The 20,058-nt window shown below is 48.4% G+C and overlaps 1 protein-coding gene across 1 annotated transcript; it reads right to left on the reverse strand.

Annotated features, from left to right (window-relative positions):
* Positions 1 to 7,898: 7,898 nt before the first annotated feature.
* CHCT1 (CHD1 helical C-terminal domain containing 1) lies at positions 7,899 to 10,880 on the reverse strand. The gene is made up of 5 exons (XM_065695037.1): positions 10,803 to 10,880; positions 9,908 to 10,036; positions 8,703 to 8,878; positions 8,092 to 8,191; positions 7,899 to 7,988 (listed from the first exon to the last, which is right to left on the reverse strand). The coding sequence occupies exons 1-5, from the start codon at positions 10,878 to 10,880 to the stop codon at positions 7,899 to 7,901; spliced, it is 573 nt and encodes a 190-aa protein (XP_065551109.1).
* Between the last annotated feature and the right edge of the window lie 9,178 nt (positions 10,881 to 20,058).

The raw sequence follows: 20,058 nt of genomic DNA on the forward strand, positions 1-20,058 counted from the left end.
AAAACTTTGCTTCCAACGCACAGCTGCCCCTCGCCGCAACGTGTCTGAAGGTGGGTGTTTGGCTGTTTGTGCCTTGTCACAGTGAGCCAGAGTGAGGTTGGAAGTTGAGCTGAGCTGCTCCAGCTCCTGGGGCTGCCTTTGTTGTCTCCTTTGGGCTCTGTTGCCCACGTTAGCTTTGTCCCAGAAAGGCAACCGCATCCTGGGCTGCATCAAAAGGAGCGTGACCAGCAGGGAGAAGGAGGTGATCCTGCCCCTCTGCTCTGCTCTTGTGAGACCTCACCTGGAGCATTGTGTGCAGTTCTGGTGTCCTCAACATAAAAAGGACATGGAACTGCTGGAACAAGTCCAGAGGAGGCCACGAGGATGATCAGGGGACTGGAGCACCTCCCGTATGAAGACAGGCTGAGGAAGTTGGGGCTGTTCAGCCTGGAGAAGAGAAGGCTGCATGGGGACCTCATAGCAGCCTTCCAGTACCTGAAGGGGGCCTATAGGGATGCTGGGGAGGGACTCTTCATCAGGGACTGTAGTGACAGGACAAGGGGTAACGGGTTCAAACTGAAACAGGGGAAGTTTAGATTGGATATAAGGAGGAAATTCTTTCCTGTTAGGGTGGTGAGGCACTGGAATGGGTTGCCCAGGGAGGTTGTGAGTGCTCCATCCCTGGCGGTGTTCAAGGCCAGGTTGGATGAAGCCTTGGGTGGGATGGTTTAGTGTGAGGTGTCCCTGCCCTGCAGGGGGGTTGGAACTGGATGATCTTGAGGTCCTTTCCCACCCAAACTATTCTGTGATTCTATTCTATGATTCTGGGTTGAAGTCCTGGCCTGTGGCCGGGCCGGCCAGGCTTTCTTGAGCAAGATGACTGGGTGTCCATAGATCTCTGATCATGCAGCTCTGGGGGTGCTTCCATTGTGGCTGGCCCCTTTGTTTTGTCTTTGATACCCTTTATACTGAGTTGTAAATGTGGCTGCCTTGTCACCTAGGACCCGGTACTAATGCTTTCCCCTGAGGTAGCCACGGGGACACGAAGTCTTTCATCCAGGTGAGCAGTCACAGGGCAAATGCTTTTCTGTGGCTGCCTGAGCACAGGGTGGGTTGGAAGCAGCGTTTCTGGAGCTTTCGTTGTTAACCCGTCGGGTGTGAGTGGTGCGCTTGGTTTGCAGCGTGCCTGTGAATGAGCTGTGGCCCCCAGCAGTGCAGGGGCTCCCGTCACGGGTCTGCGGTTGCCATTTCAAAGGCAAAACCGCCCCCGAACCCCCGGCCCCTGAGGGCAGCCCAGAGATGCTGCACCCGGAGGAGCCCGGGTGAGGCCCCGGTGCCAGTTCCCCTCTTGCGAAGCAAGGCTGGCTCCAGAGGCAGCCCCGCTGACCCCCTCGGCGCTGCGGCCTTGCCCGTTGCGGCTGTGCAGCCCGTCTGTGGGATCCACGCAAACGTAACTGGGTGAAGGACGCGAGGCCTGGGGCGTCTCCGTGTGCTCCTGCAGCTTCCTCAGTGCTCTCCCTCTTCCCCAGGGGAACGCTGGTATCGGGGAATGCTGAAGCCGAGCTGCCAGGCACAAACCAGCAAAGGGAGACAACAGGAGCGTGTTTGCTGCAGCCGGTAAGAGGGAAGGATCAGCAACAGCAACCCCAAAACTGCTTCTGCCCAGGTACAAGGGCCCTGGCGTTGCACACGTGGAGGTACGAGGCCGCCCTGCTGCTGCCGGGGCAGTGAACGGAGCTGCCTCCCAGCAGTGGCGTTGTTCCCTGGGTGAGCTGGAGCAGAGTCCCAGGCCCTGCCATGGGCAAGGGTCTCGCTCTTCGCCGCGCTGACAGAGGTAACCACAAACCCCCCTAAACCAGGCTGGGGCGAGCTGCCGGGGCGGCCGGTGCGGTGGGCTTGGGGTTACGCTCCCTTGGACTTCCCAAAGCACTGGAAGCTCTCCCTGGCTGCCAGGGGGTCCGGTGCATCCCGGACAGGAGCAGCTCCTGTCGCGGGGGTGTCCCTGCAGGGTGACAGGCGCCAGGGCTGCGGGCGGCTGCTTGTTCCTGATGGCTCTGGCTTCCCACTGAGCAAAGTCCCTGCTTCCTATGGCACAAAATGCGGGCTTTACTGTCCCGGACTTAACTGCCCGCCGTGGGCTCCGCTGGCATCTCTTCAGGCTGTGGTCTGGGGGAAGGGGGTTTTGTGTCTCTTCTTTTTGCCCTTGGCTCTACGTTACTGTTTGAGCCAGGGGTGTGCAATGCTGCCTTGAATTCCCCAATGCTCTGTTTCAATGGAAAAGAGCAAACAGCCCGAGCTAGGAAACGCGCGTTGAGCACTGCAGGCCTTGCGGTTGTGCAAGGCCGCTTTGGTAGCACCGCTGCTGCCAGCTTCCACAATTAAGCAGCAGCATAACGCGATCCCTGCAGCATCCGTGAGTAGCACTGGTGCGTCCTGTAGTTGACACCCAAGGTTTCCTTACCGTGCGCTTAGAGCAGGGAGCTCTGAAGGTGAAACCTTTGCCTGTCGCCTGCCCAGGAAACCGAGGTTATTTCTGGCAGAGCTCAGTTTTCCTCGAGAGCTTTCCCATCCTTTCTAAGTCACCTCAAGTCCTGCTGGAAAAGTTACCGATCCGAGTCCTGAGCAGGCTTTAATCCCGCTCAGGTCTGCCCTAACCCACGGTGGCACGCGGAGGGCACGCGGTGTGTTGCTGAAGCGGCCACGGGCACCGCTGTGTTTGGATCCCGGAGCGTGTGCTACGGGGCACGGCCAAAACCGGCAGCTCAGAGGAGCGTTCCTCACCTGAAGGTTCCTCGTGCTCTGCGAGGAGCTGAACGTGCTGCCCGCTGAAGGCGCCGTGTGACATCCTCCTCCTCCTGCTCCCCAGCGCGCGCTTGGCAGCGGCGCCTCCGTGGCAGAGCAGCCAGGGACCCGCGCCTCCTGCCAAGGCCTGCGGATGCGATCCAAGAGGCCATTTAAAAAGGAAATCTGTTGTCCTGGTTCTAAAAATGGCCTGCGTCATCTGCCCTTCCCCAGCGAGCTAGGAGGGATTCTTCTTGCTTGGGGGCAGAGCTGAGGCCGGTAACTAAGTCCCCTGCCCACCCATCTCGGTTTTGGCACGGGGGAAGGAAGGATCTCTGGGTTTTTGACTGGTCGGACTACAGGATTGCTATGCCAAGCTGTTGATCTTTCTGATGCTTTCTTAAGTCCTGGATTCCACTGCAAATCAAATCCAGCCAAGCCCAAAGCCCCAGCCAACCAGTTCCGTTGCTATTTTCTCACTCTTCCTGTCCTGAAGCATCAGCTCTCAGACATCCTCTGCAGCAGCAGGAGGCAAACAGGGCTACAGCCACCCCAGTGTGGATCAGTGGGTGTCAGCTGCAGATGTGCCAAGAACACCGTTGTGAGGCCAGGCCAGGTGCGTGGCCGTTGTTTGCCCAGAACAGTTACAAACGCAAGTGTGTGCGGAGCAGTTACGAAACTTGCCTTAACTGGGGTATTTTCCATACTGGTCTCTTTCCTTCTTTCATCCCCTCCTCCCCAGTCAGTGACCGCTGACCATGTGGAGGGTTTGCATGTGCGTGTGTTTGAGCAGAAATGAGCAGGGAACAGATCCTGCTCTCCGCAGAAAAGGGTTTCTGCCATAGCAAGGACGGGAGCGGCTGTTTGCTCCCTGACAAACACTGCTCTGCCATTAGTGGGGTTTATGCAAAAAGAACGATGTAGTAAAGGTAGATCTGATACTTTACACATCCCCCATCGAGCCTCAGTGCTGATGCACTGTTAGGAACCTCCAGGATAACAATAAATAAGATCACATGGTTTAAAATAGCCTATTTTTCATTGTGCTTGGGTGCAGGCTTGTTGCTATGACGCTGCGAGTGTTTCAGTGTTTTGGGGATTCAGGAAACCATGGAGACTGGGTTTATTCCCTGCTCTTTATTCAGGTGATGAGGCTGCATTAACCAGCTCCTGTCCTCCCCTTTCCTCTGAAGTTCTCTGGGAACCTTAACAACAAAAAAGACACAAGGTGAATGGAAGGCGTTAACTCCTCTGGGCAGCTCTGTCTCCTTCAGGAGCTGGCACTGCTGTGCCCAGGCTGTCCTCTGAGGCTTTACTGGTTGGAGTCTGCATGTGCTACGTTGTCACCAGAACCATAAAGGAGCACTGGGCTGCTCCTGCTGGCCAGCAGCCCACGGCCCCAAACCTTGCTATGGTCATTACATTTCAGTTGTGCTAATTTCTGGTATTCCATGCACTGTGTGTGTCTGCGATGCATTCACCAACACCGGGATCGGTGGGCTGGTGTTTTCTCCATCCCTGCGGTGGAGCAGACAAGCAGGGCAGGACTGCCTGGAGTCCCAGCGCCAGCGGGTTACTGTGGGACTCCTACTCAGCCTTCCGGATCAGGCTGTCTAGCTCTTGGTTTTCTGACTTAGTTTGTGAGTTGGGATGTGAAGTGCTCTCTCAGAGCTGTTACACACCAGATTGGACTCTTTTTAGAAGTAAATAGGCTGGGGAGAAAAGAGATGGAAAGCAAGATGCTTATGAGTGCATGAGAACTCCCACAGGACATGTGATTGCATTTTAGCAGCTTGAAAATAGGCTTATGTGGGACAAATCCTCCTTCCACAGGCAGACTGTGGCACCTGTCTGTGGCAAAGCTGATCTTGTCGGCGATTGCTTCTAATGTCCCTTTCTCCATCCCCCCTCCAGGGTTTGCAGTGGCGGAGTCCCGGCTGGAGCAAACAGGCTCCCAGCGACTGCTCTGCAAACACCCTTGCTACAGGTCGGTCTGCATTTTTGCTCTGGAAGACAAATGTGTGGCTTTGCTGGGTGGGCCCAAAGGCAAACCGCAACTATGCTCTGAGCAGCCAGACTGCTATGTAAAGACACTCTAATTAATGCCGACTGACACGGGTCAAGAAAGAGACGCCTTCTTCCTTACTACTGCCTTGTGCTATAGTAGCTTCTCTTGCTGCTGTCTTCCCTACTCCCATGTCTCTCCCCCGAGGCAGCAGTTCAACCTGCCCTGCTCCTCCAGCTCCACCACTGATGGCTCCTCACCTCCCGGTGCTCTGGCAAAAACGCCAAGCTCCAATGTCTCTCCTCGGGCAGGAAGGTGCTTTTCCTGCTTGGTGCCGATGACACCGGCTGAGCTCACCTGTCACTGCTGCTGCTGGGCGTTGACCTTGCAGTTGTGGTGATGGTGACTGTCTCTTTGACCCGGCTGCTCCTGCGGGTCTCTCTGTCTGTCTTTGGAGATGCCGTCTGGTGTAAAGCCAGTTCAGTTCCTCTTCTGAACATGGGGTTTCCAAAGGGCAGCAGAATTGCTTCAAAACAAAAAGGGAAAAACAGCAACAAAAAGCACTTTAAAAGTTATTTATATGAGCAAACACCACACATTGACTCATGCTTGGGCAATAACTCTTGCTTAACCGTGGTCCTGTTGCGTGGCCAGCTGAGAAATGACTGCACAGATCCTCACCTGACAGTGTTTGTTCCTTGCAGTTGACATCTGAGACCCCATCGCACCCAGCAGCAAGTCCTGGAAGCCACTGCAGAGCTGTGTTTGTGCTGTCGCTGTTGCCCTGCATCGGTGCCCAGCTCAGCCCCGTGCAGCTCTGCTCACGCAGCCCACTCTACCCAAGCACCTGAAGACGTGTGTTTTAACCCAAGAACCCTTCTCACCGTAGGGACAGGACTGTCGTTCTTCAGGCACTTCGGGCAGCTCGTCGGTAGCTGCGAGTGCTGTTGGGTGGCTGCGCCTGAACAAAGGCTCAAGTGTGCGCAGGGGGACACGGGCACCGCTCAGCCCGGGCAGGGGGTGCTGTGGACGGGTGTGCGCTGCCACTGGATGTCACTGTCGCTTTATGGCTCTGCGTGCTGGGAGGACTGCAGGCGGCTGGCGATGGGTCCCTGCCCTGGCCGTGCTAAGGGTGGTGGGATGCATGGAGCTGGATGCAGAGCAGCTGCTGCCCCGCACCTCCTTCCCAGAGGCAATCCCAGGGAGAAGGATTTTTGCATTGCCAGTGTTCACGCTGTTTGACTTCCTTTAAAAACCCAACACTTCCAAAGCCTCAGAGAGCCCAGACTTAGCTCTTTACTCTCTTAGACTGAGACATGGGGCTGATTTCTACAGCTTTGAGCAGTGTACAGGCACCAGCAGACTGCAAAGGGAAACGATGCTCTCTTCTAGCTCTGAGAGGTGGCTCTGCTATTGTCACCAAGTCTGAAGGCAGGGAGTTGGGAGCAGTGTTTAAACCCAGATGTGGTTGATTGGTTTGGTTTTAATTAAAAACAAGCCAACAAAAAAAGCCTAAAAGCCCAAATGTGAGGCAAGGGGACGCAGCTCCCTGATCTTGAGATGACTGGTGAGCAAGACTAGCAGATGGCTGCTCGCTTGCCTCTCTCCTGTACCAAACCTCACAACATTGTCAGCCCACCACACCGACAACCTCAATCGCTTACTAATTAAATATTGTTTCTGTATTCTTATGCTCACTCATCTAAAGAACGAGGCATTTCCAAATAACCTATTTCTGTTGTGCCGAGCATGCCGATCCCCCCTGGATCCACAGCCTGTTGTTTATGCTCTAGCAGGGAGCCGACTGCTGTTCTCTTCCCACAAAGGGCGAAAGATGCTTATTTTTCTCCCACTTGTCTTGCATAACAAAAGGCATTTGTCAACCCTTACATAACGGCAGAATTTGTCACTTCTTTTAGGAGGCAGCCTGGTCCCCAGCGTGGCACAGCCATAGCTCCTCGGTACACGCCAGTGCGTCCCAATAGCGCACAATGCAGCGTGACTGATGCCTGTCACCCACCGTTTGGGTGTTTCTTCCCCCCTCCTCCTTGGACACGAAGATGTGTCATTTGGTTGTGGTTTTTATTTAGGGGAGCAAAACGGATGGGAAGGTGTTTGGGGGGGTTACTTGCTCTTTAATACTTGTCCCAAGGTGGCAATGGGGAGCTACCATCCATTCTGTGTGCTGCAGGAGCAGTGGGGCTTGTCCTTAACCAGGTCATGTCCTGGGCTCGGCAGAGCCTCTGAGAAGGGCTATGCTGGAAATGGAGCTCGATTTCCCCCTCCCCAGCACTCGCAAGTGGAAGGGAGCAGGAATGCCTGTTCCCTCCTGGGACTGCCAGTTGCTTTTTTAATATCTCCCAATTAATCTCTTGTGTCTCATGCCAGCAACAGGCTTTTGTTTGGCATTTTTGTTTCTTTACGATCGGTTTGATATCCTCGGCGTTGGAATATCTTTATGGAGCCTTAGAAAGAAGTAAATAGTTCTGTTTCCCTGTAAACTAAAAGCAGAACCTGCACGGCTGCTTCCTCCTTGCTCTCTGACTGCAAGAGAGAGCTGTTTACCTGTGGCCTCAAACTTATTTATGGCCTTATCACTGCCAGCTATCAGATGACCACAGCTCCCTTTTTAACATGAAGCAAGCAGTGTCCTGGTGACCCAGCAAGGTCTCGCCTGCTGCTCGTTTCTGATTTACTCAGAGCAGTTTCCCACTTGATTCTTCTCTTTTTGTTTTTTGTTGTAGATCTGTTCTTAATTACTTTTTAATAAATTTCTTCAAGTAGTGTTTCTCGTGGACCTTTGAACTTCCTGGTGTACTCAGCCTTTGCTCAGCAGCCATGTTTATGGTTGGTTATGAGACTGCTCACACGGGTTAACCCTTTGGAGTCAGTGTTCTCAGGAAACCATTGGTTGCAGTTTCCCTTTATAGCTGATGCTCAGACACAGAAATGAGCTTTGGCTAACACAGGCTGTACCTGAACTAGTCGCTTGTTTCAAAGTTTGACTTTTACACCATTAGATAAAACTAGGGATCAAATTTGGTCTGTAAAGCCTGACTAGAAACATGGGATCAGAAACAGCTCCCAGAATTGTAATCCATTGTGCTGAGGCCACCAGCTCTGCTTCCCAGTGCTAGCCAGGGAAGGCTGCTGGTGCCTGCGATAGCTCAGTGCCTGTGTTACGGTAGGAACTGGCAACATCTTCAGGATCTGTGGCCTTCTCCTTTGACATGGATCAATCTGTGTAAGCTGCATGGAACAGTTATCCCTTAAAGTTATCACAGCAGGAACACCTTATGGCTGTATTAACTTTTCTATTTGCTTACTTGAAACTTATCCGTTTGGTTTTTCTTGATGTACACGTACATCTTCTCCAGTTGATCTGCTTCCAGCTCTGAGAAGAGGGAGACAAACCACCATAACGTCCTTGGGAAAAGAAAGACGTGTGGACCGTGTGAGTACAAACTCCATCCTCTCCCTCGTCTGCTCCCTAGTTCTGGCTTGGCAAGTGTAGCCACTGACATACCCTTTGCACAGATTTTTGCCGTTTTATCCCCTCCCCGCAAGCATATAAACTTTCAAAGAACTGCTTCCCTAAGCATGGGAAGGGTACCTATTAACTCAGGTGGCTACGTAGGAGCCCCTTTACTTGCAAAGGGATGTTGATGATGGGCAGCACATTAAAATTGGCCTTGTGCTGGGCAGGACTAGGTACCACATGGCCTCTGCTAAAATTACCTGCCAGATCTGTGAGCATTTGGCAGTTGGAGCAGCTATACAACCCTCCTGTAGACACCCAACCTGATTTCCAGTGCCTGGAAATACATGGCCAAAGCAAGTGTCTAAATGCCCGCAGGGAGCAGCAGGGGCGGGAGCCTATCACGCTGGGAGCATCGCCAGTGTGGTACCACCGTGCCAGGTAAGAGGAGACCCTTACTTCTGCCAGTGTGTGACTTCTGAGGCTCTGCAGAACTTGTGGAGAAACTGATCGATGCAGTTCCCAGTTATGGCCAAACTTTTTTTTACGTACTTCAGTCTTTTCTTCATGAGGTGGTACTGGGACAAGCTCAGTTTCCGAAGTGATGACTTAAAGGGTCTCAAAACCTCCTTGCACTGCAAAAAAACACTATATATGTATTGTTGGCATAGGTGTTCAGCACTTCAAATCCAGGTGCCAGGCATTCCTTTTCACTAAATAAACTGATTAAATAGCTGGTCAGGAAGACCTGAAGGAGTGTTATGTTTAAGTGTCTCCTGTATAGACATGGGGGACCTGACGTGGGTCTTCAGCAGGACCTCTGTCAAGCACTCCCACTGCTCTGCAGGAGTTGCTCGTGCACATCCCAAGGTTGGTGATGCCATAGGCAAAGCATGCCAAAGGTGATACGAAAGCGAAGTGAGTGATTTCCAAGACTGGGAATTCCTTTTTAACATTATAGGGTGAGAGGTATAAATTTCAGGCTACAAAACAGCTGCTGTTCTGCAAGGAGGAGGAAAGGAAACTGCTTTACTGCTTTTTCTCGTGCTGCTTCTTCCTGTGGCCAAACCTGGGATGTGTTGCAAACATGCACACGTGATGCAAGAGCAAACCCTGTGTCTGGATGCCCTCCCTTTTGTGCGTCTTTTTGTCTGTTACGTGCATTAGACCATGAATGGGGCCATGTGTGGTTATGCCATGATATACCAGGAACAGGAAGGTTATCTCCCATGCTGGGGGAGGATGGTATGGGATGGAGCTTTGGTAGCTGCAGTGTAAGTGATGCAGAGGAACCAAACCACTTTAGCCAAGGAAGCAGACGGTGTCATGAGAAGTGATAACGTAGCAGTACTTGTGCCCATAAACCAAGCTGTGTTTGTGAAATGTGATTAATGTGTTGTTGTTTGGTTGGGGCTTTTTGGGGGGAGGTGGTGTGTTTGTGGTTTGGTTTTTCTTTTTTAAACTCGAAGTGCTGCAGTGTCCACACGACTGGAAAACAACGAGGAGGTAAGAAGTTGTAGAAATGGAAGAAAGCTACAGAATGAAGTCTCGTGTTCTTTTTTATCTCCCGCTGCCAGGCTCCTGGGTTTCATTTGCTCCCTCCCTCTCAAAACCCTGAGATGCCACTGACTTTTTCTACAGCTAAATGCTACCCAGTATCTCACAACTTTAAAGGTGTCCTTATCAAGGCCCTCTGCACAACAGATGAGCGTGGCCTTGCGTGGTGGGGCACTCTCACTGCCTGCTCCAAGGGCTGCCTCCTTCACTGTGCCAGACAGGTCCTCCTCTGCGGTCTGCAAATTGCCAAAGGCATAGGTTAGTCTTCCAGTTCATACAAATCTTGCATCCTGTCTATAAAAGCTGCCAAGGACAAACCCTGTCCTAGGACTTGGAAGCATTTCTCTTTCTGCCAGATCATTTCAGATTGGGTTTTCGAAGATGCTTAATGAAGCTAGGTATTCTATTATAATTAAAAGTCCGTAAGAATTAGGTGCCTACCTGAAATCCCTTTTGGAAATCCTACCTCTGATAAATTACAAGGTAAACAATGGCCACTCGTTTCTAATGGCATTAATCAAACATGGGCTGACAGCCACTTGTTAAGTGGAAATACGTGATTACAATGGGCTCATTGTAATGCCACACTGCTCCATGCGCAGCTGTATTGATGGCAAAGGTACTGCGGCCAACCTGTTGCAAAGCCAGATTGAAAACAAAAATCCTCAGCCACTGAACCTGCATCTCGCAGTCTGGGGAGGGGGATATTTTCTCTTGCAAGGGGTGATGGCTGTTTTCTTTGTGTCACCATTTGTGTAGGTAGCTCCTCCACTCATCTTTTGGAAAGCAACTCCTACATAACTGACTGAAACACAAGTTTATGTTGCCTTATAAAACATGCTGAAGTGTGTATGAAGACAAGTCCTTTCCTCTCTGACATGCTCTGCTCCATTAGAAGATTACTTCTTTGCAATTCTCATCCCAAACCACATTTCAGAGGTGAGACTGAAGCTGGCTTCTGCTTTGCTCCCACTATGTGCCAGTCTCCATGCCCATGCTCACCTGGCCAGCTGTGCTATCCCTGCTGCAGTCCCTTGCCATGGCTCCATCCACTTCATCCTTAAAGCCTGTCTCCTCCATGGGGCACAGACCTCCTTTCCCTTCCCTGGGACCTCACTTGTGCCAGGTAGAATGAGAACCGCCATAGAACCATGTTTGCAGCAAGATGTGCTGGGGTAACCAGGGTACCAAGACATTGGTTCTAAGTTCCACCAACAATGGCAACTGCTGCGACCCGCCAGCCCCACAACACTGCGGCCCTCTGGGGCAGTCACCTCTCCCCTGCTCCCCAGTTTTGCCATTGATTTGTGGTCCTAAAAAAATAGGCAGAACCCCCTGGATCTTCCCCTTGCTGGTAGTGGTCAGGATAGTCGATGCTGCCAATGGCTCCTGTAGGCAACAGGAGGGAAATGCCCCTTGCTTTCTCTGCATCTGTGGGAGCTTGGTGGCATCTCTGAGGCTCTTGGTTGGTGCTGGGTTTGCCCCTGCAGTGAGCCCAGCACCTGTAACTGTGCATCAGTGGAGATTGTTTTGGCTTCTAAACATGGCACAAAGTGCTGTTCTCTGAGTCAGGCACGTGGCTGTGTGCACCGCGTCGGCTGTCTGTGAGAAAGGGTGCAGGTCCTGGTGTGAGCAATCAGTTTTCCTTTACGGCTTGTGCCACTAGCAAGTTCAATGCAGGCCCTTCTCCAACTCTTCTACTGCATCTGCTGAGCTGCAGGGAAGCACCAGCCCTGAGAGAAAGCCAGGCTTGCATGGCGCACGGGATGATTTCTCTGACGGAGGCAGTCCTATTTGATGAGGTGAAGAGTTGCAACCAGGAAAAGGGACTTCAGGCTGCATCCTAGGTGTTTTTCAGGGCGCTGGTTGGAGTTGAGACCTCAGTTCTCGTTACAGTGTAATGGAAATTCAGGGTTACTTTCTTCACAGATGGCAGTGAAAGCCAACAGCAGTGAGATCTCACTCTCCTGGGTAACATCTCTTTTAAAGCTCCCCTTAGAATAAATTGCACTTGCCAGGAAGAAGTCTGGAAAGGCTTTGGAGTTAAAAGGACTTTGATTTGGAAATTTACTTCAAGGAGAAATGCTTTCACAAAGAAAAATGTGCTGGGCTCCCATCGTGCCCTGACCAGTCAGACAAGTGCGATTGTTCTGTCCCTTGGACAATTACTGTAAGTGCTGCAGCTGTGATTCAGCTGTACTCCTGTGCCATGTCGCTTCTGGCACCGGGAGTCATCTCAAGGGCTGTACAAAGGCACCCTCTCTCAGAGGCCCCCCCAGGCATGGCTGTGTGGAGGGACCAGCACTGCCCCTGGCAGAAGTTTGGATGCTTTTTGGTCAAGCATTTCCCTGTGCAGCCAGAGATGCTGAGCACCTCCTGAGCCAAATGCCTGGTGCAGGTAGTAGCGTTGGGAAAGTACCTATTGATGGGCCTTGAAACAGAGACAGGTTCTTGTTTTCAGGCTGTCTTAGGTAAGTTTGACCTTTCCCCATGACTGAATTCAATAATGACAAAAATCTATTACGACAAGCCCTCACCTTAAGATGTCTGCAGCATTTTCCCTCCTGTGTCTGCTTTACTTCCTCCCCCACATCTGAAGTTTTGCTGTCAGCTCTCTGACGCAGGAGCCTTACACAGGCAGGCGCTGAGCTGATGCAAAGACAATTAACTTCTAATGCTTTGCAGTTAGGTTTGCTTTGACCATCTGAGGTATGTTACAACTTGTTTAACCTACACTAGGATTTTACAGTACGTTATGTATTATTTAACATAAGGTAAGCTATGCAGAACAAAGCAGTGCTGACAGCACAGGCAAATGTACCTATGCTGCTTCAGCCTGATTGTTGGGAGGACTATGTTGGAGATGGTTTGGTTGAAAGGGATGTTGAGAATGCAGATGATTTCTCAACACTTGTTACCAACTACCCTCTTTTTGTGTTTGCTGCCTGCAGTCATGACATCTGTCCCCAGCATGGCAGGCAGCTCCCCTCCTTTATACCTCTAAAGGTTTAACAAAGACATTGCCAGCTTATGTTCTCACCCCTCAAGACAGGGTATTGAAGGGTAGCATGTTCCAGGCTAACAGGAGCACAAGAGAAATGAAGCTTCTTCAGCACAAACTTTCACACACATTAGCAGCTAGCTCTAGGGACATACATCAGTTGTTAGCGTAGGCATAACCCATATTTGCTTGGCCATATCTGTGTCCTTGTGAGATTACAGCTTCCACACGGCATGTGACCGCCACATAGAGTGGCTCTCTTGGCTTATCATGTGTACACTTCACTGTTTCAGAGGACAAAGAAGGCCTTGAGTTCCCCTTGAAAATCCCAGTCTTTGTTCTTCTACCTTTCAGTGTATGCTCCACTCAGAGCTCAGGCAAAGCCATAAACGTACAAACAGAAGGTATAGTTGGAGTTTCCTGGCCAGTCTACATCTGAGGATCTCACTGTCTTTAGGAGTTGTCTATTAACCTGGCTCACAGTGGAGCAATGATCTTAGTAGTCCTCTCCAGATTACTTGGTGTAGTGGCAGAGCAGAAGACTAGACTGCTGAGGCTGCAAAATGCCTTTCTTCATGGTTGAACTGCACAATAATGTTCAAAGCTATACTCTGACCAAACAGCTACAAACCTGCCCTGTCTGAATCTGAATTTTTTGGGTAGCACTGAGTCAGATTTCAATTCATTTTGTTCATCATGTTTGTCTGGCGGACAAGTCAGCTGCTGTGAGATCAGGCGTGAGACGTGCCTTTGAGTCCTTGGAAGTCTCCAGGTGTTTCCCTTCCACCTGCCCCTCTAGAGGACAACACTGCTTTTTACTTTGAGGCTTATGTTGGAAGATGGCATAACCCAGACCACATCAATGTAAATCTGTTGGATTATATTGCCTACTTAAGGGCAAGAGTCCTTTGAAACAGTGTTCTTACTGGATAGGGAAAAGTCAGGAGTACAAACAGATTATGTATCTCGTATTTCTCCCCTTGAAGGAAAGGAAGCCTAAGTGCCAATGAAACACACTGTACTGTAACACTGCACCTTAGGGAAAACTGTTTCGCTGACAGCTCTTTTGTGAATATCAATTTCTACTATTTGAGTGTCTTAGTATTCCAGGAGCTGTGCAATTGCAAATACTAACAAACTTCTCTATTACAGCAGCTCTTCCAGCGCAAGAGTAGGCATGTAGCCAGAAAAAGACACAGTTGTGAAGATGCTCTCTTCATGCTGCTATTTGTTATTTGCTGGTTTAGGCAGATTTAGCATGAATACCACATGTGATGTGATGAGTCAGGTTGCATATAATACATGCAGGCATCTGATGCAATATTTATTTACTGTGGGCCACAGGGAAGGAGAGCTGATAAACACAGATAAATACACAGGTATTTTACATTATACTTAAACCAACTGCATGTACACGTGGTTTAGTTAAACATAAAATCAAACATCATTGCCAGATGTATTGCAATGTAATACTAAAGATTATTGTAATGTGGAATGGAATTGTAATGAGGAATGTTTTTCAGTAACCTGTTCTTACCAGGAAGGTGGTGAACGCTTCATTTGATAGAGTGATTAATGATACTGGGCACAACTGCTCAGGCTGCAGGGGTGGAGGCTTCGCTAATTGGACATGGAAATTCCTTTCCTGGTGCTTAAGGACGATGAAAACTTTCACAGTCAAATGGAGACTTCTCCCTGCTCAAGATAAGAAAATCTTGTATTAGGGGAAGAGACCTGAAAGAGAATTTAGGCTTAGTTAATTGTTTCTGCGTGGCATTATTAGAGGCATTGTAATATACCACAGGATATAGTTAAGTGTTGGGAGCTGCTCATCTCACCACTTGTTTGTATTAATGGTTCTTTACAAAACCCAAACAGGATTTGTAACCGGGTGTGTGTAAAAGCCATAAATACATCTGCATCTCTTATCCATTTCTTGCAAAATCTGATCAGGTGTGTCCCAAGCATTCCCATACTGGAAGACACAGCTAGCCAAATCTTCCACAGTGCCCAAAGCTACCAGTGACTAACATCCGGTGCTGGACACCTCCTTGTCAGTAGACGTATCTTCAGGTGTTCCTATGTTATTTTATACTTCAAGAGTTTTGTAGATGTTTGTCTTTAGGTTTTCAGCTTATTAATGGTGTTTGATAATGTCATGTAACTTTTTTAAGCTGCTTGAAGTCCTCAGGAACTGAAAGAGCATTATCAGCTTCCTCTGTACTTTGCAAGTTGCAGCCTGTGAGAAACAGAATAGTTAAAGGCTTTCCTTCTTGCTGTGCTTCACAAGTGTTCAGGTTTTAATACAAACTGAAATGGACATTGTTAATGAGATGTTAATAAGACTGTCCCTTTGGTGTTCCTTATAAAATCAGTTCTGTAACAAGTTGGGTATCGCTTTATCGGAAATAGTGTAACTTTCCTTAAATCTTTTGGATCATTAACTGCCCTATGTGGTATCTGCCTTGCTCGCTTCCACTCCCCAACAAATTTACCCACCATCTTAGGAATGAATTGGAGAAGCCTGGGGAATGATGAGACTGGTACCCCTGTGCCAAAAGGTCAGCTCTGCCTGGGGAATGTGGCAGGGGTTTCAGTGGGATTAGCAACATATGCAGACAGGCACCAAATATATAAACCGAACAGGAGCCCAGAACCTGGAGGTAGGGAGTAATAAATAAATAAATGCATAACTGAGGGAGAGATGGGAGAACTGCTTGGGAGGGAAGAGAGGGCTTGAAAAGCAACAGCAGAGCACAACCAAGTGGGAAACCCAATTGCTCTGGGACCTAGGGAAAGAGATCTCCTAGTCTCAAAATAGAAGAAACAACCTGAAAGAGAGACAACCTAACAGAGAAATGCCCATCAAGAAAAGGATGCCTTTAGGGAGGCTGTGCAGAACTTGGTGATGCTTTGTTAGTTATAAAGAAAATTAACTCCTGGTCAGAGAGCAAAGTACCAGCCCCCTTGCACACAGCTCTGCTGGGCAGGTGAAGCAAGGAGCTTGCAGATCTCCTTCTGTGTGTGTCCTGTGCCCTACGTTCACAGCTCTACCCTGGGCATGCTGCAAGCCCTCCTCAGCAAACAGCTACTCTTCCATGAGATTCCTTCCTCTCTTTGCAATGGAGAGGAATAAAATAATAAAAGCTGGAGAGGAATAAAAAGGGATCTTCCTCTCTCTACCATAGAGAAATAAAATGTCAGGCCTTCAGTAGGGGCTCTCCTGGCTTGGTTTTTGTTCCCAGTCTGGAGGCTTTTCTCTGAACGACTCAATGGAGAGAAACTTTTGCAGTGTTGTATCTGCACATATGAAGAGGATGGAAAATAACAACTGGTTGGAGCAATTGGGGCTCAGAGCCACAAGACCATCTGCATCAGGTCTCTTCTCTCTGAGTCATGGTACCCTCAATTTCAAAGCCTCCCTTTATGGCAGAGGCTCTCAAACCTGTATCTTCTTTCCCTGCTCCTTTAGAAGACTTTAGTATCTGCCTCCAGTGATCTTGTTCTTCGCACAGGAGTGTCAGGCTGGCTCAGGTTCCAGCGCAGTCAGTGCTGCTGGGCTGGCTGCCTGCTGGCACGCAGCGTGGTGAGGCTTCTGGGCATGTGATGTGTCCCAGGGTTACAAGGGGTAATGAAGTTCATGCTCCTGGTAGTATTCACGTCTCCTCCCTCTGTTGTCATTGATGCCCTTTTCATGCACATTCTGCCTTGGGTTGCCTATCTCTCTCCCGCTCCCATACCTGTCCCTCGCATCACGCTGCCCTGTGCCTGACCCTGTGTGCAAGAAGGTTGCAAGTGCTTAGGAATATTTCTAAATTTCCACTTAACATTTATTTCAGTTCATGGATTTTCCAGGGGAAGTCAGATTTTGGGGCATTTTTTTATTATTATTATTTTGGTTTTATTCATTAAAAAAAAAAAGAAAGAAAGAACAAAGCAAGGAAATTCCCCTCCAGCCTACAGAATATAGCAATCAAGAGAAGTAGCTTCATTTCTCTTTCTTAAAGCATTCAACACCCCGTTATGCTTAAAATAATAACCCAATAAAAGGCCAGCTTTTTTTATGCGATGGGTTTCAGTCTCTTGTCTCGACAGTGCAGTGGGGTAGCTGTAGTGAAAGGTAGGCTCTGCTGGGAAAGGCAGAAGGGAGAAAAAAAAAGCAGTGCATGCCATTTCATTTCTGCAATGTTCTGATTCCCTCCTACCAGCCTGAAAATGCAAAACGTGATCCTTTGTCTGGCATATGGGGATTTGGAGAATTGTTGGTAATTACAGCAGTTGTGCTATCCAGCTTAACTGGCTTAAATCACATATTAAGTGCTTTTATGATCTTCCACACATGCTGGAATGCAAAGAGGTGTGTTTTTTTGCTGTTTATGCTTTATGGCAGGCATAACTTACATAACATTAACCTGCAAAACAAAATTGGTTTTGCTGATTTATGGCTTGTATAATTCACAGTGGTAGGTGCTAGGCAGACGCAGGACATACATTTCTTACTCAGAAGGTGGAGTCTAATTGCAGGGGAAGAGGCTGTGGGATGGTGACACAGAACGGTGGGGCCGAAACACTTGGGGTACCAGGCAAGGGGTCTCTGGACACCATTAGGTCAAAGCATGGCTGAGCTCATGATGGCAAAGGCAAAAAGTGTGGGATCTGGAAGAGGCTCACAGGAAGTAATGATTTAACTTATTTAGGGAACATTCTCACTATTTTAATGAAAATTTCATGTGAAATTAGGAATGATTTACTAAGCATCATATCTAGAAGTGGGAGTATTGTGGGGTCTGGATTAGTGCTTATCCAGAAAAGGCAGGAATTAGTTTTCTCAAGAACCTTTTTGTACCCGCTTTCCTTTTTTTTTTTTATTTAGCAAAAATTCTGTTAGTCATCTGATTCCACCCGAATTCCCATGTCTCTTGCCTCAAAATCTCGATCTTCTATTATCTGCTATTATACCTAATGTTTAAAGAAAATGTGAGAAGAACATGCTGTGAATGTCTTGTTGCTGAATCTAGTGTGATGAATAATTATGGAGCCAGAGGCTCAAAGAACCTGGTAAGACATGTTGGGGGGGGAGGATGTAAGTCACAAGGGGCATTAGTGATAATGATAAAAAGATTGGCACATTCTGACCTATAATTTGGTTTACTTTGACACAGCTTCCTGTAAAATCACAAGGACTGTTAGAATATGCGGGTAGTTAGCAGGATTTCTCCTATTTGAAATTAAAGCATTGTGCAGGCTCTGCAGATTGGGGGGAAAAAATGTACTTTTTGGTCTGGTTTTGCTTCCTAGTAGCTTGAAAATAGGGAGGTGAGAAACTTGTGTCAAATCCTGAAGTGTAATTTTGCAATTAAAAGACTGAGGAGAAAGTGTGATCTGAAGACCTTCGGTTTCCTAGCTGTGACATTAAATTAACAGCTATCTTCATTCTCATTCCGTTTTAATATTCCTGCAGAGAAGCCAAAAGAACTCCCTAGGCTGGCTTCAGTTAAATGGAGGCACTGTTACTTACCCTGTTATTGTCTCTAGGCTGGGAGGGGAGTGATTTTTGTTGGTATTAGCTGGCTAATGTTTGCACAATGCTTTGGATGCTATAAAGTGATATATAGCTAATGCTGAAAATTGGGAGATGCTCTCTGGGAGACAGAAAACACTCTTTAAAGGCATTTTTCTGATTGGCTACACAGAAAATTTCAAGGTCATACATGTATCAGCTTGCAGGGCTGCACAGCTGGTACCTCATCGCTAAAACCAGCAGAATCTCAACTAGAAGGCTGTTAGTTAACTGTGGTACAAATGGAGGGATAAATTGAAACTGAAAGTGGAAAAAACAGTAGGGAAGTGGTAAGAGAAAGAGAAATGAGTGGAGAAACTCGTGTCCATCATCGAGGTGTCCAAGTGTTTTATAAGAACTTCAAATTGCTCCCTTCCTTGAATGAACCAATTTTCTTTTTCGAGCTGCAACAATTTGGGAATGTCCAGCTACCCTGAACTTTACTTTTATTGCTAAGAACCTGCTCAAGAATCTGTTCAATATTCCAGGCCTAATTTTTAGTGGAGTAGCTGAAAGGAATTGCTAGGCCAAAAGCTCTTCTAGGAGTAGCTGGGCTTCTAACCAAAGGGAGAGTGAGTGCCAAAGGCTTTCATGGATCATTTAGCAGTGTGTTCTATATAATAAAACCACATGCAAATACTTAATATAGTAGGCAAAATTTTGATCAACCCCTGATACTTACCTCGCTGTGTGGGTACAATCAACTCGCAAAAATGGCAAGGCAAGATGTTGAAGGAGCTATTTGTTCAGCAGTGATATGTCATGTTTGATTTTGAGAGTCCACTGTAACACATCAACAGCCAGTGCATGTTCAGCTGAAATGACAGCTAAACAGTCTGGTCATCTGCATCGTGTTGTGGCTCACTGCTGTATGGAGGGGGATGAGGTGTAGTGCAGAGCTTTGAGCAGATGGCAAGCCACTGGACTGTTTTTGCTGCCTTGGTGGCTTGATCAGCAGTTCTTCATTGACTCTGGCCAGATTACAGGCATGATGCTATCTTAGATAATACCACTTGGTAAAGAACTTTAAAATCCTTAATTACTATCATTAGCCATTTGGCACCATAGAATAGAAGTCTGTTATTTTCATGTCTTCTATTTGTTACGCCTGTGTCTGCAGGGTGTCTGGAGCGTCCTTAACTCAAACAGGGAGGTGTAACTTTTGGATCACGATCAGAGGTAGTGTGTGCATACCAGCATAAAAATGTGTGCATGTGCATACACATTTGTTTATGCAGTTGTCCAAAGTTCTTTCACTATCTGTGTCATGAAAGCACTGAACTGAGATGTCAGTCTGTTGGCAAGGTCATGAAGGCTGGCAGGTCTCTCTGGTTGGGGATGTCCTTTTTTTGTTCAGTGTCTGAATCATGTGAAACCTAAATTAGCAAATAAGATGCTTTGGCCTTCCCTTCCAAGATCTGAAACCGCATTAAGGGAAGTGCAAGGATGTGCCAAATGACATGACACTACTGGCTCCATGGTTTTTGTTTTACTCTGCTGCCCTGCTGTTTTGAGATGTGCTTTCCATTGTATCAGCTGCTGGCAAAACATTCATGAAGTTGTTACATGTCTTACGCTTTGGTATGGCTTTTTCTATGTACAACAATCAAGCTGCTAAGATGTTGGAGACCCTGTGTGCAGCAGCTGTTGAGCTGAGAAGAAAGAAGCCCTTTCTTTGAAAGGGAAAGTTGCCCTGT

The sequence above is a fragment of the Lathamus discolor genome, chromosome 14 (assembly GCF_037157495.1).
Source record: "Lathamus discolor isolate bLatDis1 chromosome 14, bLatDis1.hap1, whole genome shotgun sequence".
In the NCBI taxonomy this organism is placed as follows: Eukaryota; Metazoa; Chordata; class Aves; order Psittaciformes; family Psittacidae; genus Lathamus; species Lathamus discolor.

Coding starts and splice junctions, on each gene's coding strand:
- CHCT1 (XM_065695037.1), bottom strand. CDS start 10,880: ATGGAGGAGACAGGCTTTAAGGATGAAGTGGATGGAGCCATGGCAAGG. Junction 8,879..9,907: donor ATAAGGACACCTTTAAAGTT/GTGAGATACTGG, acceptor GTTTTTTTGCAG/TGCAAGGAGGTTTTGAGACC. Junction 7,989..8,091: donor ACCAAACGGATAAGTTTCAA/GTAAGCAAATAG, acceptor TCCATGTCAAAG/GAGAAGGCCACAGATCCTGA.